Consider the following 26,512-nt stretch of genomic DNA (forward strand, 5'->3'; position numbering starts at 1 on the left):
AGAAACCCAGCACTGTGGAAGAGGAGGTCAAACTCAGTAAGAGGAGACAGGAAGAAAGGCAGCAAACTCAGACAAACGAGAAAATGGTTGCACTAGAGAAACGCGAGAGGGTTCACAGCAGAGCAGACAGAGCTTGATAGTCAACAGTGCGCTGAAAGGTCAAACAGAACTCAGAAGACCAGCGTCCATCTACCAGGGGGTTGGGAGAAATCAGAATGGAAGGAGGAAATAACCACGGAAATAGGAGGAAATCCACCATGGCTGGAGAGGGATATGCACCTTCTGCCTGAAAGCTTCCGAGTGCTGGACAGGAGGGGCTTCAGACGCCATGGGGAAAGTACAGACCGCCGGCTGGGCTGGAAGAAGAGTGCGTGGGGGAGTGAACCGGACCCTCACGAGGCTTCTCGTCAGCCACACAGAGCAACGCAGGGTGAAGATCGTTGGAAGGCCTCTCCCCCGGTGGGCAGGGCTGTGACCAGGGCGGGATGGTAACACCTTCTACAGGGGACACCGAGTAAGGCTCCGTCCTGCCCACTTCAGGGAGATTCTCCTGCTGGCCGTGCTGAGAGGACCACGTGGCCAGGACAACCCCGGCTGACAGCCGGAAAGGAAACAGACATCAGACCCACAGCCGCTGGAACTGACCTCCGCCGACAACCTAGATGAGCTGGTAAGGGGAGCCCGAGCCTCAGAAGAGAGGGCAGCCCGGCCGATACCTTGATTCCAGCCGAGTGAGACCCACTTACTTGGGGGACCTGGCTGCCACAGAAACAGACCCTCAACAGAGGTGACGGAATTAGCAGAAAAATACTTTAAAACAGCTACTGTAAATATGTTCAGAGATTAAAGGCAACCACACACACAATGAGGAGAGAAATGAAAAGTGAAATGTCTGAAATAAAAAACCCACCAGCCTTCCGGGCAGGTGAGACCTTGTGGGGAAAGCCTTAGAGGCTATCAAAAGAACATCAAATTAAAGCAAAGGAAACAGAAGAAAGACAATAGTAAGGATAAGAGCAGGTATCAGTGAAACTGAAAAACAATTGAGAAAAATCAATGAAACCAAATGCTGGCTCTTTGGAAAGATGTGTAAAATGGATAAATCTCTAGCTAGACTGATGGAGAAAAAAAGAGACAATACAAGTCACCAGTATCAAGAAGGAGAGAGGACACTGCTACAGATTTTACACATATTAGAGGGACAATAAAGAAATACTATAAACAATTTTATGCCAATAAAGTCAACAATTAGATGAAATGGACAAACTCATTGAAAGATACAAATTACCAAAAGCGACACACACACAAAATAGAAAACCTGAATATTCAAATAAATATCCAAAGAAACCAGACACAAGAGACTATGAACGGTAGGATTCTACGCAGATGAAATTCCAGATCAAGAGAAACCCACAGTGACAGAAAGCATCCTGGCAGGTGCCAAAGTGTGAGGGGACTTCGGGCTTCGGGCAACGGAAGGGTTTTATATCCTGACTGTAGTAGTGATTATACTGCATATTTACGTACATATTTGTTGAGATTCATCAATCGTACAGTTAAAATTGGTACATTTATTATATTTCAATGATTTCTCAAGAAAGAGAATATTATCTTTAGCCAAGTGCTCATTCCAACTGATAGGAAAAGACACTAACAGTCAGACAAAAGACCTCAGAGGTGATTCCTGACACAGGACCAAATGGCACACACACTTTTACAGCCCTGGTGCAGACCGAGAACCGCACTCTGTGGGAAAGGCCTCCTCTGACCACCCACCCTGCCGCCCCATCTTCATCCCCTTCCCCCACCACATGGTACCTTCCAATGTCCTGCTGGCATCTGGCCAGCTGTGCCTTCAGCTTCACCTCTTCTTCCTGCAGCGACTGAACCTGAAGGTCTTTGGAGATCATCTCCTTGGAAAGTTGAGCAATCTGGGCATCCCAGCCGGATTTTAGAGCTGATGCATCTTCCCGAAGTCTAAACAAAGAAGGGAAGCTACGTGAATGTGGGCATGGTTCCCACTCGAGCTCTCTTTTACAACAAATACACACACACACATGCACACAGCTCTCAAAGGAAATGCTACAGATCAGGGTCTCTTTCACACTCATCAGGGCAGAGACTACCTTGCCTAGATTAAGAAATGGTCCTACCCAAGAAGAAATATACACCCTTCCCTCCCACCAACCCAAGCATCGACTAACACCTGCAGAATGCCAAGCCCACGCCAGGTGTGCGGGGAAATGTGTGCCAGGGCGTGTCTCTCGGAGTCAATGTTTTGTTTTGTTTTTTTGCGGTACACGGGCCTCTCACTGTCGTGGCCTCTCCCGTTGCGGAGCACAGGCTCCGGACGTGCAGGCTCAGCAGCCATGGTTCATGGGCCCAGCCACTCCGCGGCATGTGGGATCCTCCCAGACCGGGGCACGAACCTGCGTCCCCTGCATCGGCAGGCGGACTCTCAACCACTGTGCCACCAGGGAAGCCCGAGCCAACGGTTTTGAACCAGTGCCATCTGACTCACCTGGGCACCCCTTGCCATGCCCGGCATAGCCCTTCCACATAGAGATATTCAACACATATCTCCAAATTGAACAGCAAGATAAGGTTCTACAGAAACCCTTTACATTCCTTGGTAGAATCACCAAAAATTTGATAAATCTCCCAAGAAGAAAAACTTTAGAAAAAACACCTAACGATATTGACTAGAGTAGCCATGATATTAACCACACAAAGCTCGCAGGGTGATCACCCTATTTGCAGCCCTGGCCTGTTTCCCTCCTAATCTGCACTCAGCATGCTGTGGGGTAAATGCTGTGATCACTCACTGGCCACTGCCCAGAGCCACAGGCCCACAGGTGGGCCACGGAGTGCGGTGCAGAGGTGGACGAGCCGTGGGAAGGCAAATGGCTGATAAGGCCTTGGATCAAAGTCCCGAGTGCAGCTGCCCTGAGCCTCAGACAAAGCTCCATCCAAATGTGGGCAGAGATGGGAAGGAGAAGGGAGCAGGTTCCCTCGTGGGAAGCTTCTTTAAACATTTCAGCTTAAACAGGCCTAAACGCCAAGGCCGGTGTGCTGGGGTGTTTGTTTTTAATAATTAAAAAATATATATTTATTTTTATTTTATTTATTTATTTGGTTGTGCCAGGTCTTAGTTGCGGCTCGTGGGCTCCTTAGTTGTGGCACGTGAACTCTTAGTTGGGGCACGCATGTGGGATCTAGTTCCCTGACCAGGGATTGAACCCGGGCCCCCTGCATTGGCAGGCGGATTCTTAACCACTGCGCCACCAGGGAAGCCCATATAATTTAAACAAATTACTTCTAGCACAATATGTCCAGAGTCATACTGACTCTTAACTAAGCTCATCCTAATATCACAAGGGGCCACAAAAAGTTGGCAACTGCAGAACTTGTCCAGCTAAGACACAGTGCTGGTGTCAGAATGGGGGCTGGAGCTGCTCCCCTCTGGGTCTGCCCAGCCCCTCTCTCTGGGGTGGCACCTGCTCTGGTCCCATGTAGTTGTCGGGGTGAGAAAGTAGCAGGTGGGGGCCCAGGAATCCATGACAAAGCTGGCCCCCAACCCAGGCACCAACCTGGAGCCAAGTCCACACGGGGAAGTGTGTGCGGGTGGGCTGGTTGCTCACAGCATCCGGGCTTCACCCTGGCTGTGCCCCACCAGACACTTAGCCCTGGAGCCTCGAGTGCCCCATGTCTGACGTGACAGAGGGAAATGAAAGGCTCTCCTCCGATCTGTGTGTCGCTGGAAGACAAAAGGACACAAGATGCCTGGCCTGCCCTGGAATTCCAAAGCACTCCTTCCCCTCTACCTACTCACTGCCAACTTTGCTCCGAGGCCGAAGGACATCGGCTAGGAGGTACTTTGTAACTGGACCTTATCTGATTTTCCGGGTGGGAAAGGGGAGCAGCTGGCGGCCCTGGGAAGTCGACTGCCCAGGCCTCACACATCAAGCAGGACATCCAATTTGAGCTTCCCATTACAGTCCCTGATCTGATCCTTTGTGATTCCATGTGTGTTGGGCTTCCCCAACTATAAGAGAAGGTGCTGGAGCTCGAGAACCATATTTTTAATTCTAACGAATTCCCACGAGATGATTTGCACACAGCAGGGGCTTTGCATGTGTCCATGAATGGGACCCTGGTTCCTGCTTCACTTTGCCAAGACCAAGCCAGCACAAGCAGGCCTGTGTTCTGGAGAGCAGAGATCTCGCCCTCACTGAGTCCTGGCCTCTGATCAGCATTCGGACCAGCGCTGCCCAGCACTGGGCCATGGGCCACATGGGGCTCCCAGGTATGTGGCCAATCTGCATTGAGATGTGCCTTCAAAACTTAGCACCAAAAAATGCAAAATATCTCAATAATAATTTTTTCAGGCAAGTTTAGTCATCCTTCTTCAATAACTTTATATTGATTACTTATTAATGATATGCAACAAGATGGCATTTTGGTTAAAGTAAGTTCCCTACATATGAACCTTCAAGTTGTGAAGTTTCAAAGACGTGAACGTGGAGCTTACTAATGAAGACCTGATGGAATTGGAGACCCAGAGAAAGGACGAAGAGAGACACGAAGATGAAGAAGTAACTGAAGAACTGAAGAGATTCACGACGCAGGAAATGGTAAGGGATTTTCTTTATTTGAGGAGGCACTGTTAGTATTTGAGGCACAGGACCCAAACATAGAACGGTATACGAAGGTTGCAGCAGCCGTTCAGAATGCAATCCAGTGCTACCATGTCATCTATGACGAGAAAAGAAGAGCTACTACTCAGACATCACTGGGTTGTTTCTTTAAGAGGGTAGATAGAATTGAATCCAACAAGGAACCAGAACCTGTGCCATTAAGGTCAGGTGTAGATGAAATTGCAGCTTGCCCTCCATCTCCAATTGCTGACGATCCTTCAGCTCTACCACCTCCCACCTCATCTCCCTCCTTCAGTCAGTAACTGTTCTTGCCTGTTCACTTGATGCCAGCCCCTGTATGCCACCTGTTGTACTGTATTACTGTACTTTTCAAGGTACCATACTATAAGATTTAAAATGTTTTATTTTTTGGGCTTCCCTGGTGGCGCAGTGGTTGGGGGTCCGCCTGCTGATGCAGGGGACACGGGTTCGTGCCCCGGTCTGGGAGGATCCCACATGCCGCGGAGCGGCTGGGCCCGTGAGCCATGGCCGCTGGGCCTGCATGTCCACAGCCTGTGCTCCGCAACAGGAGAGGCCACAGCGGTGAGAGGCCCACGTGCAGCAAAAAAAAAAAAAAGTTTTATTTTTTGTGTTTGTGTGTTTTTTATGTATTATTTGTGTGAAAAGTATTATAAACCTATTGCAGTACAATACTATATAGCCTATTGTGTTAGTTGGGTGCCCAGGCTAACTTTGCTGGACTCATGAACAAATTGGACTTAGGAACGTGTACTCGGAATGGAACTCATCCATATGTAGGAGACTTACTGTATACTAGGTTAGATATAATGTTATTGGAGTTAATTTCTTTTTTTTTCTTTCTTAAAATATTTATTTATTTATCTGGCTGTGCCGGGTCTTAGCTGTAGCATGTGGGATCTTTTTAGTTGCGGCACACAGGATCTTTAGCTCCCTCATGTGAACTCTTAGTTGCAGTATGTGGGACCTAGTTCCCTGACCAGGAATTGAACCCAATCATTGGGAGCGTGGAATCTCAACCACTGGACCACCAGGGAAGTCCCCTGGAGTTAATTTCACCTATTTCTTTTTGCATCTTACCTCTGGGCACTAGGAGGTTAAAGTGTACCATATTCCATGTGATAGGTTATACACCTGCACAGACACACATGGTTCTCACAACACTGTCTCAGGTCATCATTTCTCTACTCTGCCATTCACAAACCAATGGTCTCAGGAAAACTATCACAAATAGGCCCAAAGAGACAGCAAGCTCACAGTATGGGCCGTTTTGTTGCTGATTGATAAAGAGTATGTCTGGGAATGAAAAGACACTGATACAGACACTAAGACTTCTCCTGGGAACCCAATGATGCTGCTTGTCATGGCCACTTGACTGGTCCCACGGAAGAACAGGAAGGAACGCAAGGGTGGACATGCCAAGAGGTGAGAGCAGAGGAAGGAGGCCTGCCTGCAGGAAGCTCTGTGCACCCGGATATTGGGATCTGAGTCGCCATCCGTGAGAAGGGCCCAGGGAGAGCCTGTCCAAACGGAGGAGAGGCTGGGGAAACACACGCCCGTCAGACTGAGCTGCCTCACCCCTCCAGCTACCGCTGCCTGCGTTTAACAGATCAAACAATATAACGTGTGACTCTAAGGAAGCTATCCTGAATAAACTTTAACTTCCTGGTATTTTATAGTTTAAGAGCCATTTTCCCCGTAAGTAGAAATATAACTTGGTAGAGAATTCTCTGTAAAAAAAAAAAAAAGAGACAGAAATATTTTCTAAACAAAGGAGAAAAGCCAGTTGCTAAACAGTAGGATCTATAAATGACTTGTCTTAATCGTCTTCTGTAAACACAGCTTCTCTAAAGATCACTTCCTTACTGGCCGCCAAAAGGCTGAGTTCAATTATGACTTCAGTTACAGTGGTCCTTTGCAGACACCAGGCACAGTGGGGCAGAGTGGCTTACATGTCATGGCCTGGTTAAGATGCCGAAAAAGAAAACTGGGTTTAAAAAGAAACTAGTTGGGAATTCCCTGCAGTCCAGCGGTTAGGACTCTGTGCTTTCACTGCCGAGGGCCCGGGTTCAATCTCTGGTTGGGGAACTGATCCTGCAAGCTGCATAGTGTGGCCAAAAAAATAAAAAATAATTGTAAAGAATGGTTTTTGATTTAAAAAAACAAAAAGAAACTAGTTTATGGAGAAACTAGAACCTTTGTGAAAAATGGTGCATCCACTGTGGAAAACAGTTTGGCAGTTCCTCAGAACGTTAAACATAGACTTACCGTATGACCTACAGCTCCACTTCTGCGTGCACACCCAAAGAACCGAGAAGAGACCTGAGCAGATATTTGCTCACCCATAGTCATAGTAGCACTAGTCACAGCAGCCAAAAGGTGGAAACAACCAAAATGGCCATCAGCAGATAAACTGATAAACAAAATGTAGTTCTATACAAACAATGCAACGTTATTCAGCCTTAAAAAGGAAGGAAATTCTGACACCCGCTACAACGTGGATGAACCTTGAAGCCATCACACTGAGTGGAACAAGACAGTCACAGAAGGACAGACACTGTAGGATTGCACTCATGTGAGGTCCTTAGGGTAGTCAAATTCACAGAGAAAGAAGGTAGGATGGTGGGTGTCAGGGGCTGGGAGAGGGGGATGGGGAGTTACTGTTTAATGGGCAGTTTTAGTTTTACAGAGAAAAGAGTTCTGGAGACGAATGGGGTGATGGTTGCACAACTGTGAATGTACTTAATGCCACTGAACTTAAAAATGGCTAAGATGGTAAATTTTATGCTATGTGTATTTACCACAAATAAATAAATGCACACATTCATACATACATCCACACATACTAACCACATACTTTCAAATAAAGGAAAATGAAAAAAGAGAATGGTTAAAAACAGTGACGGAGGGGCTTCCCTGGTGGCGCAGTGGTTAAGAATCCGCCTGTCAATGCAGGGGACACGGGTTCAAGCCCTGGTCTGTGAAGATCCCACATGACGCGGAGCAACCAAGCCCGTGTGCCACAACTACTGAGCATCTGCTCGAGCCCACAAGTCACCACTACTGAAGCCCACGCGCCCTAGAGCCCGTGCTCTACAACGAGAAGCCACCGCAACGAGAAGCCTGCGCACCGCTACGAAGAGTAACCCCCGCTCGCCGCCAACTAGAGAAAGCCCACACGCAGCAACGAAGACTCAACGCAGCCATAAATAAATAAATAAAATTAAAACAACAACAGTGACGGGAGCTGCAGGAGTGACTCCCAACAGCCTGTGCCCACTTCCCTTCATCTGAAACAGGTTAACTAGGCAGCCAGGCCCTCAGCCGCAGCTCACTTGTCAATGGCGGCGTCCTTCTCCTTAGTGGTGTCCGCCTGCCTCCACTCAGCCCTGCGGAGCTGCACCTCGAGGTTCTCGCAGTTCACCTGCAGCTCCAGGGCCCTGGCCTCTACCGCCTGCAGCTGCTCCGCATGGGCGCTCTTCGCTGCCATCAGCACCGTGTCCCTCTCCCTGGCCAGACGGTCCAGCTCCTCATGCCTGAAACACAGTGAGGTCCCCAGTGGCTCACATAGGCCCTGCTCAGGACCCCCGAGCCTAGAACCTTCCTCATTCTTCAGGAGTGCTGCATGCATGTCCTCCTGAAGGGCACTTCTGCCCGCTTCTCTCTGCTCCTCACTCCTCACACGAAAACACTGACTGAGAGATTCTCAGACGCCGGGCCCCAGCCCTCCCAAGCTCACAGTCCATGGGAGAAAGACCCCAGAACATGTGCTTCAGTGAAGGGCCACCAGCAGAAGCTGCACGGACTCGGGAAGCAGAAGGCAGGTGTAAACTGCCCTGGCCTCGCAGCTACCCCATTTGCTGGGCTGCTTTCAACCCGGAATCTGAGGCTTCCCAGAACTGGGGGCCGCGGGATGTGGGCTGCATGTCTGTCTTCGCTAGAGATGCCAAACCTACTGGAACTCTGTCAACAGAACATTCGTCTCGAAAATACACTGTTGGGTGTCGCTGACAGCTGACATGATGTCCATGATGTTTTATGCTTTTATTCTATTTGGTTTCGATGAAGAGTAAAAAGCCCTAAAAAATGTAATTCCACATGATTTCTTTCAGATTCCATCAGCATTGTTCAATGAGATGGTTAAGCCTTATTTAATCAAGTCGCATGCCGTACTTTTCATTCCAATTACAATCAATCTTCATCTTACTCACCTTGCAAACTGTTCAGTATTTTCCACATTCTAGTAGCAAAAAACTATACTCATGCCAGTTGCTGTACCCATTAGTTTCTGGCAGGATATACCTTTCTTTTTCACCAAATCACAACAAAAGTTTGATCATGACAGCTAGTGAAGGGAGGGAGTTATTTCTGCACTGCATTATTCTGTGACCATTGGTTAGTTACTTTCAAAAGGCAAACACCAAGACTCCAGGGCATGGACACCCCAGCCCACACCAAGGAACCAAGGAACACAGGTTTCTTGTCACCTTGGCTCCGTAAATAACACCACCTGGGCTGCACACGACTCTGCGGGGTCACGCAGTGTGTGAGGACACGGAGCATCTGTGTGCACCCTGCTCCCAAGACTTGTTTCAGCGGGTCAAGTATATTGGCTCTAAGTGTCAATCTGGACGGCTTTCAGCAATGCATTTTACAAGGCGTGTTCTGTAATTCTCAGTGTTTTGATGATATTCCTCCAAACACACACAAATATACTAATTTGAACTGAAAAGTGAGGGGAGACCCTGGAAGAGCAGGCCTGACCCAGCTAACAGTCCCACAGGAGGGCTGGGTCTGCCCCCAAGGGGATCTGGGAACGTTTTCCCTCCGCTGACATTGGAGCCAGAAACACTCACTTCCTCCTAAACGTCTCCTCTTCTTTTTTCTTGGTGAGCTGCACAGAGTGAAGTTTACCCTCTAAGTCTTTTATCCTGAAAGAATCAAATATTAGTGGGAAAAGCAGGTAAGGGGCTACAGCAAAGCCGGCCTGGAAAAAGCCAGAACAGGCAGATGCCTCCAGGCTGGAGTCCAGACCACGCTAAACATCGGGCGCATTGGCCACGTCCACCCACAGGGATATGGGGAGACTCCGCACCGGGCGTCCTTCACGGCAGCCAGGTCCCTGAGTTCCCAGTCTCTGTGCTGCAGCCTATCCTCCAGCTCTGCATTCACCACCTCGGCGCTCTGCAGGGACTCCGCAGCCTTCACCCCGGCCTCTCTCAGGGCCACGAGCTCTTTGTTCAGCAGTTTAATCTTTGAAAGAGAAGAATTCAAAATAAGGATATAAGTGGAACAAACTGAGGTGCTAGAGGTAAGCCTTACCATTTTATCAGAACTGGGAGCGAAGGAAAACTGCAATCTGAGAAGCAACAGAACAGTGAGTCTCCTCACATGCTCCCACAACCTTGAGAGCACGGGCCCCGTGTGAGTCCCTGTGGTACCCCAGCACCCGACTCGGGCATGATTTGATACTGGAATCACACAGCCAGATGGAGGCTGTACGAACGTGGCTCCCTACTGAGTGACCCCACTCAAACCCCAGCCACACACTCAATTTTTAAATAGCTTCTCTGGGCCTCAGCTTCCTCGACTATAATGCAGAGGTGATGGTACTGCTGCCCCCAAATCAGTTCTGTGTATAACCTGTGATGCCCTCAAGGGGCAGGTGTTCAGGGGACCAGAACCGACTCGTGGCATGCCGGAGATGGGAGTGGGGCATGCCCTGGCTCACCCACCCCTGTCCCCTGCTCCTCTGACAGGAGTACCCACCGCACTGTGAGGCACAGGTTGGCCCTGCACGTCCCACCTGCTCTCTCTCCCCTGGTGCTCAGAAGTCCTCAAAGTGGCCTCGGGGCGGGGTGGTGGTGGTGTCACTGTGAGGCAGCCCCAGCCTCAAGGTCCTACTGGCCCTGGGTGCATTCCTCCAGGGGAAAGTCAGGGAGACTCCCGCAGAGGGGTCAGGCAGGGCCTGGTGCTGCCCCCTGGACTGCAGCCCTGTGGGGAGGCTGGCAGCCTAGAGGAGGGACCTTGCTGACCACTAGTGCAGGGTGTCGATCTTACTACTAACACCTGGCTGGACGCTGCCCAGATGTGACCAGCTGGGGCAGCAGGGCCGGGCCAGGCATCAACCCTGCTTCCTTGACCCCGGCACAACACCCCCTCCCCTCCAGGCTGCTCCCTGTCTCGGTGCTAAAGGCCAGGAATGCGTGCTCCTCATGTGTGCCCTGGCCACGTTGGGGCCAGTGCTTTAGAGAAGTCCTGTTCATGGAGGGGAGCCAGCACCACGGCTGGGAGCACCAACTGCAGACAGGCCTCCTCCTGACAATAGGGGGATGAGGGGCCCCTCCTCACAGGCCCATTCCAAGGCGTCACGCTAGTACACAGGCCAAGGACAGAGTTTGCGGGGTGGTGGTTTCTCCTGAGGGAGGCACTTCCTCAAGGGCAGGTAACTAGACCTGGACCGGTGGCACCAGCGTTCCTCTGGCTGGGCAGAGTGGCCGTCACTCCTGACCGGGGCCCTGGCAGGCACAGTGGCAAGCATGTCACCTGCATGTCACCCCCAACTCTGTGTGGCAGAGACCGAGGCCCACGTACAAAGCGGGAGGCCTTCATGTGAACCCTAACTCGCAAGGGGCTTCTCACTTCTGCTGAGGAAATGATCACAGTCCGAGGGCGCCCTCTACCTTGAGCTCGTGTGCTAGGACCACATTGCTCATGCTGTCAGCCTGCAGGCGGAACGCGTGCTCCCGCTTTTGCATTTCAGATTCAAACTCCTGGAGCAGCTCCTGGAACAAAAAGAGCTGGTGGTGAAAAGAGCACGGTGGGGCCAGCAAAGACCCACAGGCACGCTGACGGCAGGAGGGACGCAGAGGACCTAGCGGAGGACGAGGTCAAGAGTGGGACTGGGGCCTGTAACGCTGCATGAAGGACATCGGAGGGCTCTTGTTCCCACCGTGGACGTAGGTTTGTCCCTCTCCCCTGTGGTCCTGTGGGGTTTTGCTCTGCACAGACAGAGCTGCTAGTGGACCCACAAGGAGAGACACCAGGCCCATGAGCTCAGAAGCACCCCTCCCAGCAGTTCTGTTGTTGGTTCCGTCTATGTCTCTCTCTAAACAACACGCCACTCTTCCCTCCACGCTACCTGCCGGCTTCCTGAGCAGCCCCACCCCACACCCCTGACACGGGGCTCACGGCTCCACTCCCCTGGCTGTGCAAGCCTCACCCACGGGCTGAACCCAGAAGTCCATAAACTATTACAACAATGAAGTGATTCACGGCTCACCCAACAGCGAACGATTATGACGGTTCCCATCTCATTTCTCCCAGAGTTTTCAATTCTCTGTCTCTCTGACCGCCCCTTCTCTGTCTGGTTGTCTCCTGTTTCCTGAGTGGTGTCTGCTTCCCAGGACACACCCCATAATGTGACCCTTTCTTCTCCTGGGGTATGGTCCCTCCAGGGCCCTCAGTCTCCATGCCCATCTGGTCTCTCCCTGGGCTGCCTCACAGCCAGCATCCAGGCCCGAGACTCACAGCTCCCCTAGGTGGTCCTCGGTATTCCTGGATGCCCTCTTCCTCTCTCCTGGTTTACGCCTGCTGGAACGGACCTCCTTCCCCAGCTCAAGAGCTCCCATCAGGGTGAGAGTCCCACGATCCCCTGCCCCACTCGGCCTTCTCCCAGGGGGCTGGAATGGGAGCTGCCCTCGGTTTCCCTGCCCCACCTCTCTCAGACTCACAGGCTTCCAGGTGAGGCTGCCAGCTCAGCCCTGTGACTGGGGCCACCCAGTCCTGGGGACTCGCCCAGCTCAGGCCCCCATTCTCCTGGCAGCCTCCTCCACTCCATCTCTTGGTTCTCAATGTTCTGAACTCAAAAGGGAAACAGAGGCAGCTAAAGGCTGACCTCTCGGCCCCGACACACAGCCACGCTGCACAGGGCTCGCTCAGTAGTTACACTCCAGTTAACTTCCTGAGAGGCTGTTACCCAGCCAGAGGCATCCACACCCTCACACCCCAGGGCCCCGGGCTTACATCTCTTCCCCCAGCAGTGCTGAAGACCTTGTCATGTGTCTTCTGTCCCAAGCTGAGGTTGAGGAGTTTGGGCCAGGCTCTGACTCTACAGGTTTTCTGGACGTTTGCAGCACCTCCTCTTTGTTCCTCTGAAACCCATTTTGCTCATGGCTCTGGGGGCCTTTCAGTCTGAAGTCCCCACCCTGAGAAGTGGCTATGATGTTTACTTGATAATCTGACAACTTCCTGTTCTCTGCTGTATGTTTCTGGAATTTGTATTGTTAGATGAATCCTGGATTTATCCTCCGTGTCTCTTAAATTCTCTCTTGGATTTTCTGTGTCTTTTTTCCATTTTCTGAATTAATTTCTTTATATATACTTTTATTTTTTTAAATTTTAAATATTTATTTATTTATTTGGCTGCGCTGGGTCTTAGTTGAGGCAGGCGGGATCCCCGTTGCTGCATACAGGCTCTTAGTCATGGCATGGGGGATCTAGTTCCCTGACCAGCGATTGAACCCGGGCCCCCTCATTGGAAGTGTGGAGTCTTAACGATGGCCAGGGAAGGCTCTATACATACTTTTAATTGTCAAAATTCTTTCTTGTTATGATTGGCCCTTCCTCCTGGCATCCTGAGTTACGGATGCAAAATACACCCCTGGGGACACTGATCTCAGGAAGCCCCCACAATGTGCTCTTAGACACTGAAAATGAAGATATAATGGGATGAGTGGCTGGCTCTGTCCCCACCCCATTCCCAAGAGGCTCAAGTTCTCACCTTGGGGGAACGACACAGGAAGAGCCTCATGGGAAGGAGGGAAATAGCCAGCCCCTGCCCTGGCAGCAGGAAGGTGGCTACTCTCCTGGCCCATCCTCCAGGACTGGGCTGACAGGAGTTGCAGGATCACTGGTACCGCCTGCAGAGCCCAGGAGGCCACAGCACCAGAGCTGCCCACGCAGACAGTTAGACCAACACGGACAACCAATCGCCATGCCCGGGCAAGCCTAGCACGGGCAGGGCCACACGGCCCACCATGCTGCCTCACACCTGAGCTGATCACACGGCGGCGGGTTTTAGGATCACTGTCTCGGGAATCATCTCTGTCCTACCCAGGGTCATTTTCCCTGTTCCTCTGGGTGTCTTATGTTGCTGGCATTTCTCTGTCTTGTAATCCTGCCTCAGTTATATGCTCCTACTCAGGAATGAGGCAATAAAAAGTTCACTGGGATGCTGAAATTAAAAACACCTGCTATTCATAAGAGACTGTTACAAAAAGGAAAAGGAAAGGCACAGAATGGGAGAAAAAATTTTTTTTTTGGCCACACCACGTGGCATGCAGGATCCTAGCTCCCCGACCAGAGAACAAACCCATGCCCCCTGCAGTGGAAGCACGGAGTCTTAACCACTGGATTGCCAGGGAATTCCTGGAAGAAAACATTTGAAATATATATACCTAAGAACTTGTTTCTGGAATATATATGCAGAACTCTTACATATCAGTAATGTAAAGACAAATAACCCAATTTTTTTAAGTACAAGAAAGCTGAACAGACACTTCACAACGGATATATGAATGGCCAGTAAGCATGTGAAAAGATGCTTAATCTTTGATCATCAGGGATAAGCACATTAAAACCACAGTAAGACACTACTACACAACCACTAGACTGGCTAAAGAGAAAAAGACTGACAACACTAAGTGCCAGCACGGAGGGGGAGCGACTAGAACTCTAATTGCTGCTGGTGGAATGTGATGCTACAACCATCTTGGAGGACAGCTCGGCAGCTTCTTAAAAAGTTACTCACAGCCGTAGTACACATCGCAGAAATTGCACTCCTGGTCATGTAGCCTGTGTCCATTCAAAGACGGCCAAGGATGCTCACAGCAGCCTCATTCGAAATGGCCCCAAACTGGAAACGACCCAAGTGTCCAAAATGTGCGTTGACAGAGAACGGAAAGAGACTAGCACCTCCACACAACACAGCACTGGCACCGAGAAGGAACAAGCTGCCAACTACATGACAACCATGAGCCTCAGACACGTCATGGTGAGAGAGAAGCCAGACAAAAAAGGGCACAGTGCGCGGCTCCATTCTCACAGGACTCTCCGAAAGACAGATCTCGCCGCAAGCGGCAGGAAGCAGGCCAGTGGGGCCGGTGCCAGGGGTGCTGCTCCCTGACTGCAAAGAAGCACGTGGAACTTTGGGTGGCAGGAAAGTTCTGTCTTGGTTGTTACTCAAGTACCTGTGTTAAACCTTGTTGAACTGCACGCTTAACATGGGTGCATGGACTGTAGGAAATGACAGCTCAATTAAGTTGAATCTTCGCAGAGCCGACTGAGGGCGCTGCTTCCCCAATGTCAGATCTGCGCTGCAGACACCAGGGCCCACACAGCCGCCTTCCTTCTCCCCATGGGTAGTTCAATTTCTGTAAAGAAAACTGTGCTGAGCTTCTGCCTGGGGAAGGAGCTCCTGGCTGCTGGGCACTCCATCCGCACATGAAGGGGGTGGTTCGCGGCCCCAAATACAGACATCCACCTGCACGTGCATGGCCCCTGGTGTCCCAAGGCCTAACCTCTCTGAGTCTGTAGGCCCACTGGCTGTGTTTCCCACAGGCCCGCTCCCCAGCTGCTGCCCCCACCCTCCCCGGGAAGGCTCAGGCTCACTCATCCGTGTGCTGAGGCCCTTCTCCTGCTCCCGTCACTGCTGTGGGTTCTCACTGTCCTTAGTCCTTTATCGTCTTGTTTACAGTGGTGACAGGAAAGCAGACACTCGTGGCTGATGTGCCCTATGGACGGGAGGTCTGGATACAGATGCAGAAATCACACACTGAGGGACAGAGTCAAACTGAAATGCACGTCCTGGAAAGCACAGCACACGGAGAGCCCAGCACACTAGCAGGATTCCAGGTTTCTGACCAAGTAACGAGGCCCCTGCTTTTGAAGAGGCTTGGACAGACTCAGCTCCCTGAAGGAAAGAGTCGGGGAAGGCTGAACCCAGCCTGAGCGCGCCGGCAAGAACGGGCTCGTCTGCCTCCGCCCTGCAATAACCTCCATAGCAGCCTCCCTCCGCTCCTCGGAAGGTGGGGGGCCTCAGAGACACCATGCAGAAGTACAACTGAAAACATACTTTTTTTATCCCTTGAGAAGCAAGACGAAGTATAAGGGGTCACTCGAGTAACCCTTGTTGGGATCAGAATATGAAAATCATTGAGACTCACTCCTAACGCTACAAACTACTGAAGCACTTGGTTTCCGCTCAAAGTTCTGCAGTCTGTGGCTGCCAAGGGGCAGGAAGCCCTCGCACAGGCAGGGTCTGGCCCAGACCAGCGGGCAAGCATTTCGTGTCCTTGGTGAGGAAACAAGAAAGCCACCACCCCTGCAACGCGCTGCTGTGTCCAAGTCCACTCCCCACCCCCACTTCACCCCAGAGACACGGGGCTCAGGCCCGCCTCCCGACCACCCTCTTCTCTTGCTCCTGGGGGCCCCTCTCCTGCTAGTCCCCCACCCATGCCCCTGCCCTGTGCCGATGTCCCCGGCTCAGCCTGGATGGCTCCTCTGCCTACAGTCACCCTTTGGGGGTGTCCCAGGTTCCTAGCTCTGTACCCTGTGGCCCACCTGCTCCATCCTGACCTCCCAGTTTGTCCACCTGGGAGCGCAGAAGCCACTTCCTATGCAGCCCGACCGAGCGCCCTCCCCATCCTCCCTGTGTGGTTCCCCCATCTCCAAACAGGGCAAGTCATCCCGCCAGGCACTCAGCCCCAAACCAGATGTGTCCTCGGCGCCTGCCTCTCACCCCATCTCATCTATCAGCGTGTGCACTGGCTCTGCCGTCTAGGTGTATCCAGAACCTGCCAGTGGCTCAAGCCCCAGCCCCTCACCTGGGGCTGCGGCAGGCTCCTCCTGTCTCCCTGCCTCCCCAGTCCCACAGGCTGTCCTCAACCCAACAACAGAGGATCTTTTAAAAACTCAACTTGGCTCACAAGCCCCCAAGAGTTTCTCACCTCACTTGGAGCAAAGGCCATCCTCACGAGGGCCTGGGAGGCCTACACCGCTGCTATCTCAGCCCCCTTGAACTTGAACTCTGATGCCAACTGAAGGCGGGCTCACAAGTCCTCTTCCCAGGGTGCCCTTCCTGACCTGCCTATTAAAGGTCAGCCCCATCCACCCTGCCTCCCTGTGTTATGCAGGTGATGTCCCTAGGATGCTACAGCCAGAGCCTGTAATGTTTGGGTGTCCACTGTGCCCCCACAAGGGCCAGCTCACTCTCAGGGCAGGTGGGGCCCCTGCTCAGCCCTAACCCCAGGGCCCGGGGTGGTGTCTGGCAAAGTCTATTTGTTAAATGAATAAATCAACAAATCACTGTTTCTCCTCCAGTGGCTTCTAATCCTGTGACTGCTAACCAACAGTGAAAAACCTTAAGTCCACAGTCTACAGCTTACAAACTCAGCTCCCATCATCTTATACTTCCTTTTTTGAAAATAAAAATCACTGTTACCATTGAATCAATTCTACCTTTGACAAGTCAATAATGAACACAAAGATCTTCAGAAAAAGGAGACGGGAAACCAGCCCAAAGGAAGCCCACAAAGCTGATGAGCACATAAGGCCCTTTCTGCAGTCACAGAGAGTCGGGCGTGGGCAGCACAGCCCTGAGGCTGGCGTGAGCCCCAGCTGTCCCTGAACCACACTAGGCAGCAAAGGCTGCCCAAGTTCCTGGCAGCAGCTCTGGACGGAGCCCAGAGCTGGAGAGTCCAGACGTCAAGCTTCCTTCCTTCCAGAGACGGGGCTGGTATAAAAACTCCCATCTGGAGGTGCCCTCCTTGTGGACAAGGGGGCTCAAAGCCTGAACAAGCCTGAGTCGGAGCAAGGGCTCTGAGTGTGGACAGGCTGAGAAGCCACCCACAGACCCAGCCCAACGACCACAACTCCCACCAGGGCACTGCTGCCTCCAAGTGCCACTGACTGTCCTGCTAACTGGGACACTCCCACCGCTGCCCAGAGCCCTTCCGAAACTCCTTCTTTGGAAGGGACTCCAATGCCACTTGAGGAAACCTCATGACTTAGATGAGTCATACCTGGTCTTGATCACTCAGCTCAGGCCCCAGTGACCTTGGACTGTTTCAAAAAGTCAAACCCGCCCATAATGGAAAAAGTTCTTTGGTCCCTGAGGATTCCAAAAGAAAGTCCTCTGCAGGAAATTTCAAATGTTCTAAGCGATGATGGCATCATGGACAGTAAAATTCAAGCTTCCAAGAGGGAAAGGAAAGGGCAGGGCCCCCTCTTCCACCAGCCGTGGTTGGTAGATGCGGCCGTGCCTGAAAGCTCGGTCACAAGGACAGTTGTGTCCGTGGGCGCCTTCCATCCTGATGGGTACAGCACATCAGGATGCCGTCCTATCTCAGGACACTGACGCTATGCTGTGGGACAGACAGCCCAGCAGTCAGGCCTCAGTCTGCCAGCTGACAGGTCTGTCCTCCTTGAGAACCGCTGACCCCAGTGCCCGAAAAGGAACCAGCACAGGCAGGCACACCATTCACATCTGCCCAGTGGCACATCCACTGGAGAGACTAGGGGCCTAGTTCAGAGCTCAATGGCTCAGTCAGCATCACTCCAAGGACGGCAGAAGTAAGGACACAGACAGGTTGACTTCTAGATCCAGCTCCTCTCCAACATCACAGACACAAGTCTAAAAATAAGGCGTGGGCTTCCTTGGTGGCTCAGTGGTTCAGAATCTGCCTGCCAATGCCGGGGACACGGGTTTGAGCCCTGGTCTGGGAAGATCCCACATGCCGTGGAGCAACTAAGCCCGTGCGCCACAACTATTGAGCCTGCGCTCTAGAGCCCACGAGCCACAACTACTGAGCCTGCACGCCTAGAGCCCGTGCTCTGCAACAAGAGAAGCCACTGCAATGAGAAGCCCGCACACCACAATGAAGAGTAGCCCCTGCTCGCCGCAACTAGAGAAAGCCCGTGCACAGCAACAAAGACCCAGTGCAGCCAAAAATAAATAAATAAAATAAATAAATTTATAAAAATGAGGCGTGAGTTGTTATCCTGTGGCAGTATGACAGTACCTAAGAGTTCTTGCACTGGAATTGTCTTGGACTCAAATTACGGCTCTGCCACTTACTGAGGGGGATCTTGGGCAGGTTACTTAATGTTTCCCCTATCTGGAAAATGTAGAACAAAATTGTGTCTCTTGTGTTGAGCAGATAAATTCACACACACACACAAGGAGCTCCATGATGCAGTTTCCATAAACACCAGTCACTGCTACGATGACACAAGCTTGGCACATCCTGGAAGGAGACCAAGGGTGCCCATGTCCTTGCACACACGCAGCCCTGCCAGACATGGACTTCGGCCATAAGTGTGAAGGATATCCTTCACCCAAACCCCAACATAGCTGAGTCTCTCAGACGTGTAGGCTGAGTTTCAATGACACCAAGGAGAAATTTTGGTGACAGGTTTAAGTGTCACCTGTCAGCTGATACATCTATATTTAAACTTATTTACTGCTTTGTTGAAAGAAGTACAGTTATCACAACTTGAGCTCTCAGCTCTTTTCCACAGTAAATAACTCAAACTTTAACTTCATAATACTTTTTTCTAAAATAAATAAAGGAGGAAATGTTTATTCTATTTGCAAGGAAAGAGAACCCTGGGGGAGTTACTACAGAGGAAGATTTAGACACACTTCCCCACAGATCACCATAAAGTAGAAATCTGTGATCCCAGGATACCATACGGCTAACAAAATGGTCTTCTCCAACTGGTACAATTTTGGTTTCAGAGAGGGCGGGCAGGGTGGGCACCTGAGGAGGAACTGGACCCCACGCCCTACCTGCCGCTGCAGGGCAAGTTCGCTGTCCAGCTCCTCCAGCCTCCTTTCCAGCTTCCACTTCAGGTTCCCATACTGCTCCCGCTGCTGGTCCAGCTCACTGTTCCTGTCACTGTGTGAAAAGTGCAGTTAAGAAAAGTAACACTGAAGAGTCTCCAAACTACTCATTTGCAGGGTCACCTTTGCAAACACCGGGTGACAGGTGATGCTTCACTTTTGCGGGGGTGGCTTTGGCAGGACCCAGGGGACCTACATGCTGCACCTGGACAGGTGACTGCCTGCAGAAGAGTACGTGATGTGGGATCCAGGCTCTCACAACACAATTCCCAAAGTGCCTAAGATACAATCAAAAGTCACTGGTCATACCAAGAACCAGGAAAATCTCTACCTGAATGAGAAAACACAATCCACAGATGTTAACACCAAGATGACGCAGATGCTGAAATGATCTAACAAGGATTTTAAAGCAGCCGTCATAAAGATGCTTCAACAAGCAATTTTGCACAGTTTTAGGACAAATGGAAATCAGAAACTCTCAGCAAAGAAAAAGTAACAAAGAATCAAATGGAAATTTGAGAACTGAGAAGTACAATAACCAAAACAAAGGACACCCTGGTTGGGCTCAAAGGCCGAACGAACATGTTAGAGCAAAGAACCAGTGAAAAACAAAAGTTACCTGACCTGTTAATAGAAATAGACTGAAAAAAATGAGCAGAGCCTCAGAGACCTGTGGATAACAAAAGATGTAACACTCACATTATCATCACTGCAGTCCCAGAATGGAAGGAAAAAGAGGGTGGGGCCAAAAATGTACTTGAAGAAATAACGGTTGAAAATGTCCCCAATTCGGTGAAAAAGAACAGGCAGAAGCCCTGAGGAGACACGTCACAAAACAGGGTACAGCACTTCAAGGCTGCAGCAGAGCGCACAGCTGAGGCCTGATCTCCCTTCTCACCGTGAGTGGAGCCCACAAGCCTGACAGCAGCTTCAGGGTCTCAGTCGACTTGCCTCAAGTCAGCTCACTTAGTTTTGGATTTAAAATATATTCCACACCATTAAAATAATCATAAGCTCAAATATGTTTTATTAAAATGATATAGATTTGTAAATCATGGGGAAAAATTCCAAATAGTTGAACCGATCTCCACTAATTTCAGCCACACTGGGACCCAGAAAAAGACATCCAGGTGTGGCCCTGCTTGCCTTCCCTTGACAAACACTGGACAGGTGGGTGCCGGGCAGCGCTGTGGGGCCGGAGGCATGTGGAGGGTCGGGGAGTGGGGTCCGCTGGCCCTCACCTGTGGACCCGCTCCAGTTCCAGGCGGTGTTCCTGCAGCCTCTGTTGGGACTGCTGCTGCAGATCCTCCACCCGCCGGGCCTCGCCGGCCAGCGCCTGCCTCAGCTTGGCCACCTCGATCTTGAGCTCGCTCACCTCGGCCTGCCTGGCCTCCTCCAGCCCACGGGCCCGGGCAAATGCAGCGTCGTAACGCTCCAGCTCCCGGTCCCGCTCCTCCAGCACCTGCAGGTTGTAGACAAAGTCCTCCCGCAGGCGTCGCAGCTTCCCCTGTGCCTCCTCCAGCTGGCGCTGAGCGTCCTGCAGGGCTGCCTCCTGCATCTGGGAGTGCTGGGCCTGCAGTGCTCGCCACTCCTCCTCCTTGCGAGCCAGCAGGGCATTCAGGGCCTGCTCTGTGGGCGGGGGCAGCATGTCGGCAGCTGCAGCAAAGAGGAGGCAGGCGACGGGTTCACCGTTAGGGACCCTGTCTTCCACAACACACACCTCAGATCCCCAACTAAGTGATCGCTGTCACCAAAGCAGGAGGATGCTCTGGCCAGTTACTGGCTTTCTGGTCACACTCTGAGTTCTGGAGAGCCAAAGGCAGCTCCCCTAGGCTCCAGCAGGGCAGGGGCATACTAGGCCCAGACCCCAAAGGCTCTTTCTACCCTATCCTCACCCTACAGCAGAGGGAACAGACAGTAAGTGCAGGATCACCGAGGTAAGAGAGGAAGGAAAGACAGGGAGTGTTGTTTGCTCACCTACAAAAGCTAGGTTCTTTAAAATAGTTTCATAAAGTGCTCTCTCCATTTTGCAAATAAAAAAATGAGGCCGCTCAGTAGCTGAGCTGTGACTGGCCCCAGGTGGCCCCTGAGCCAATGCCCCTTCCCACACCCATGCTCTACTCCTGGAGCTGGAATGCAGGCTCCCGGAGATCCACCACCCAGAAGCAGGCTCCTCTGTTCTTGTGTCTCCAGTCCATCGTGCACTGATACTTTTGTAAAACACAATAAAGTGCTAGAAAAAAAATGAAAATTAAAAAAACGAAGATATATAATACACAACTCCGATTTTTTAATTATTAGATTCAACAGCATAAAACTACTTTGTCAAGTTGACAACAAGTGTCTGAAGACCTCTTGCTTCCCGTCTCCACAGAGGATGGCCCACAAGGGGCAGGGCCGGTGAGGGTTGCTCCCCACCAGGGCACCTCCACCACTGTCCTGGTCCCATCACCTGGCAGAGATGGGGTGGATTCTGATACGCAGAACCGCTGGTGGGGATGGAGAGGGGAATCTCCTGGGCTTGACTTATGCAATGTGTCCGAGGCTATGGGTCAGGCCCTGCCAGCTACACAACAGGCCCAGAAGGCATAAAGGCTGGCACAGGTGCCACTGGCATCTTCTGGGGTAGAGGGTGGCATGTGAATGATGCCCGGCTCTGAGAGTGCTTTTCCAGGAAGGCCAGGTGGGGTCTGAGGCAGGCATCCAGCAGTGACTTTTGTGTATCATTGTCCCTAAAGAGTCTGAAATGTCTGATTCATTTTAAGTGGGTCTTTTTTAAGAGGAAAAAGACAAACTGTCCCAGGCCATCTCAACCCACAGGGTCAATACACATTCATGGAAACCCTCTTGGACAGAGGAACAAGATTCCAGGGGCCTGAGAAGACACCCTGCAGGCTGTGGAGGTTCTATGCAGCCCCTCCCAAGGGGCACCAGCAGCATGAATATTGGTCCCCCTTGGTCAATGTAAAGCAAATATCCACAAACTAACTCAGAAGCAGGAACAGGAGAACCTGAGGGTCTTTTTTAAAATTTATTTTTAACATTACATTTACAGCAAACACTCTCTAAAGCAGAAAGAGGACTACTTTTTTAGAGACATGAAGTTCATTTCACTCCTGAAATTACTGATAACAAAAACCAACAACAGGGGGACTTCGCTGGTGGTCCAGTGGTTAAGAATCTGCCTAGCAATGAGGGGGACACCAGTTCAATCTCTGGTCAGGGAACTAAGATCTCACATGCCGTGGGGCAACTAAGCCCACGTGCCACAACCAGAGAGCCTGCATGAGGCAACTACAGAGCCTGCGCGCTCTGGAGCCCACGCACCACAACAAAGAGCCCATGTGCCACAACGAAAGATCCTGCGCACCGCAACCAAGACCCAACGCAGCCAATAAATAAATAAATATTAAAAGAAAAACAAACCAACAAAGTTCTACAACGAAACCTTACTTTCTAAAACCCAGCAGAGGTAAGAAATGAACAAATTTTTCATTTTACACAACGTTTTGATGGCATCAGGTTTACTGTGATTGAACTCTTCGTAGGACCTCAATTCAAACACCTGCAGAGTTGCTGCCACCAGCGCTGCTCTCCTCAGACAGCCCAAGTCTCGCTTAGCTTATGAGCTGTGGACTCTTTGCCCTGTGAAAGGTGATCACTAATAACAGAACTCATAAAACTCTAGAGAAAAGCAACAAAAAACCAAAAAACAAACACAACACACACCCTACCAAAAAATTATCTGTGTAATCAAAATTATTACTATTAACATCTTGGAAACAAAATGAAAAAAAAAGTAAAGCGGTCTGGGTTCGTATTTAGAGACTCCCAAAATATTCTGTCAGGACTAAAGAAACAATAAGGTGCGTTTTCTGGAAGAAGATGCGTGTTACGTGCTTGTCTACCCCTGTGGACAGTGGGAACATGAAACAAACTTTTGAGACATTTGTTTCTCACAGCTCAGCAGAACAGTGCTCAGAACACAGAAAGTAAAATAAGAAACACACGATGAGGGAATTCCTGGTGGTGCAGTGGTTAAAGATCTGCCTGCCAGTGCAGGGGACACGGGTTCAATCTCTGGTCCGGGAAGATCTCACGTGCCGCGGAGCAACTAAGCCCATGAGCTTAGTGTGCCACAACTACTGAGCTCACAACTACTGAGCCCGCGCGCCTAAAGCCTGTGCTCCACAAGAGAAGCCACTGCAATGAGAAGCCCGTGCATGGCAACGAAAAGTAGCCCCCACTCGCCGCAACTACAGAAAGCCTGCGTGCAGCAACGAAGACCCAATGCAACCAAAAATAAATAAATAAATAAATAAAATTGATTAAAAAAAAAGAAACACACGATGAACGTTAGGAATGGGCAATGAAGGCCAGGTAATTATTAAATATTGAGCAATGCATCTGACTAAGGGCTTGCTGGAAGGCAAAGCACAAAGGAAAACAGGGTCCATCATAGGATTTACATCTTTCATGAGGAAAAAGCAAGGTAGTTTCCCAGGTGAAGCTGTCGGCATTTAGATCTAAATGAATTCCTCACGATAAGGGAAACAAATTGTGCTGGACAGGGCCTGGCAAGCTTTCTCCCTTTCCTGGCCAGTCGGTAAATATTGAGGGCTTGGTGGGTCACAGGGTCTCTACTGATGCCCCTCAACTCTGTGTGAAAGCAGCCACAGAGGACAGAAAAAGTATAGGCTGAGCCTCTCCCACAGGCCTGCTGTGCTGACCTCCAGACACTTGTGCAGGGGATGCTTTTATCAGCACCTGTGTGACAAATACTATCATTTCTTAAGGCTGGTCCTCGCAGCCCCTAATCCTCAGGGGTCCGCGATGATCTCAATCTGGACAGAAACATCCATCCACAACTCCCTGGTGTCCACTGGGGGTGCAGACCAGCCTCACGGAGGGGACGAGGCACATGCCTTTCCAGCCCAGCCTGTCTCGGGGTGACTGCACCAGAGATGCGGAGCAAAGGGAGAGGGCACAGGCACGAGAGGCTGAGGGAGAAGGAGGAGAACGCAGGGCCTTGTGGGGTTGTGATACAACAACAAACACTGGTCTTCATCCACGGTTTCTGGCACAAGGCTCCTAAAACCCTATTTCCTGAGTGACAGAAGCTACAGGGGCATCTTTAGTTAGTTTTTGTTCCTAGTTCCTGAAATAACTCCTGAAATGTCTCCCATTATTCATAACAAACCTCTTTCAACCACACCTGAGTCTATGTTAATGAGGTGATTTTGGAAAGCCCCTAGATAACCAATGGTTGGGGGCTGGTTGCCAGGGGAACCGGAGGGTTGGAACTTGCACCTCCACCTCCCAACTTTCAGGGAAAGGAGAGGAGCTGGAGGCTGAATCAATCACCAGTGGCTAATGGTTTAATCAATCAGGTTTAAAAATCCTGCCAGGTGGGCCTCCAACCCACAATCTGGACAGGATTGGCAAACAATCTAGGCATGTTGCAGCAAAAATAGAAATGAAGTTTTCCCTCTCCTGAGAACAAGAAAAATAAAGGGAACAGTGAACAGGCTAGACAAGAAACATAACCTGGCCTGAAAGAGTTAATCACTCCTAGTTTTAACTGTTACTAATCTGTAGTGTCTGTAACTAGATTTGTACTTCACAAAGCTAACCTATCACTCTTTAACACTATGTGAATGACATCCTGCACTCCCTTGTAGCATCCGCATTTCAGAAAGAAGGTCGCAGGCCGATAACCAAGAGACAAACGGACCCAACAACCCAATTACCAGGCTGCCTGAGGCCAGCTGTGACTGTTTTGAAATAATGCAGGAAAAAGAATGCAAGACCTTCACTATTTTTGATCCTTATCATATAGGCCTGACTGCAAGCCCCACATGTAAATCTTCTCTGATTCCCGGAGGAGCAGGGGCACAGTTCTTGAGGTGCCAGCATGCCACGTCTCTCCTTTGCCTGGCAGAGAAATAAAAGCCTCTCTATTTCTTTTCCTCCAAATCTCTGTCTCCGTATTTCTATTCGGCACTGGTGCACAGGGAGCCAAGGTTTTTGGCAACAGGCACAGGTGCATTTCTTTAAGAAGGTTACTCACCCAAAAGACATCTTCCAAACACAAAAACTCAAAACCCAAAACCTGCTCCCCTGGTAGCGCAGTGGTTAAGAACCCGCCTGCCAATGCAGGGGATACAGGTTCAAGCCCTGGTCCAGGAAGATCCCACATGCCACAGAGCAGCAAAGCCCGTGCGCCACAACTACTGAGCCTGCGCTCTGGAGTGCGCCAGCCACAACTACTGAGCCCGCATGCCACAACTACTGAAGCTCGCGCACATAGAGCCTGTGCTCCACAATAAGAGAAGCCACCGCAATGAGAAGCCCACGCACTGCAACGAAGAGTAGCTCCCGCTTGCCACAACTAGAGAAAGCCCGCGCACAGCAACAAAGACCCAATGCAACCAAAAATAAATAATAAATAAATTAAAAAAAAACAAAACAGGGGCTTCCCTGGTGGCGCAGTGGTTGAGAGTCCGCCTGCCGATGCAGGGGACATGGGTTTGTGCCCCGGTCCGGGAAGATCGCACATGCTGCGGAGCGGCTAGGCCCGTGAGCCATGGCCGCTGAGCCTGTGCGTCCGGAGCCTGTGCTCTGCAACGGGAAAGGCCACAACAGTGAGAGGCCCGTGTACCGCAAAACAAACAAACAAACAAAAAAAACAAACCCAAAACCTGTCTCTTTGCTGCAAAATGAAACTAAGCACCGAAGGTCAGCAACACCTCCCTAGGGAAATCCAGGGGACGGTCCCTGGAACAAACAGACCAAGCAGATGCTCAGACTCCTCTACAGGCTTTCAGTACTGGCAAGGGGCCAACGAGGCACAGGCAAAACGTCTCTCTGGACTTACCTCGTGGCTGGCAACCAGGTTCACTTTGCCCCCCACACAACAAGCCTCGCTTAG

At 50.9% G+C, this 26,512-nt stretch overlaps 1 protein-coding gene across 3 annotated transcripts in view; it reads right to left on the reverse strand.

The window, feature by feature from the left end:
• Window positions 1-26,512, reverse strand: part of CCDC57 (coiled-coil domain containing 57) — a 78,556-nt gene that overhangs the window by 43,885 nt on the left and 8,159 nt on the right. For all 3 annotated transcript variants that reach the window (XM_024761178.1, XM_024761181.1, XM_024761179.1), the window contains exons 4-10: window positions 20,823-21,237; window positions 19,528-19,636; window positions 11,360-11,461; window positions 9,772-9,929; window positions 9,533-9,607; window positions 8,012-8,212; window positions 1,819-1,977 (exon numbers count right to left, since the gene is read on the reverse strand). In XM_024761178.1, the coding sequence (XP_024616946.1) occupies window positions 1,819-1,977; window positions 8,012-8,212; window positions 9,533-9,607; window positions 9,772-9,929; window positions 11,360-11,461; window positions 19,528-19,636; window positions 20,823-21,229 (1,211 nt within the window). In that variant the 5' untranslated portion in view covers window positions 21,230-21,237. The remainder of the gene's footprint in view (window positions 1-1,818; window positions 1,978-8,011; window positions 8,213-9,532; window positions 9,608-9,771; window positions 9,930-11,359; window positions 11,462-19,527; window positions 19,637-20,822; window positions 21,238-26,512) is intronic.

Source organism: Neophocaena asiaeorientalis, unplaced genomic scaffold (genome assembly GCF_003031525.2).
Source record: "Neophocaena asiaeorientalis asiaeorientalis breed wild unplaced genomic scaffold, Neophocaena_asiaeorientalis_V1.1 scaffold30, whole genome shotgun sequence".
NCBI lineage: Eukaryota > Metazoa > Chordata > Mammalia > Artiodactyla > Phocoenidae > Neophocaena > Neophocaena asiaeorientalis.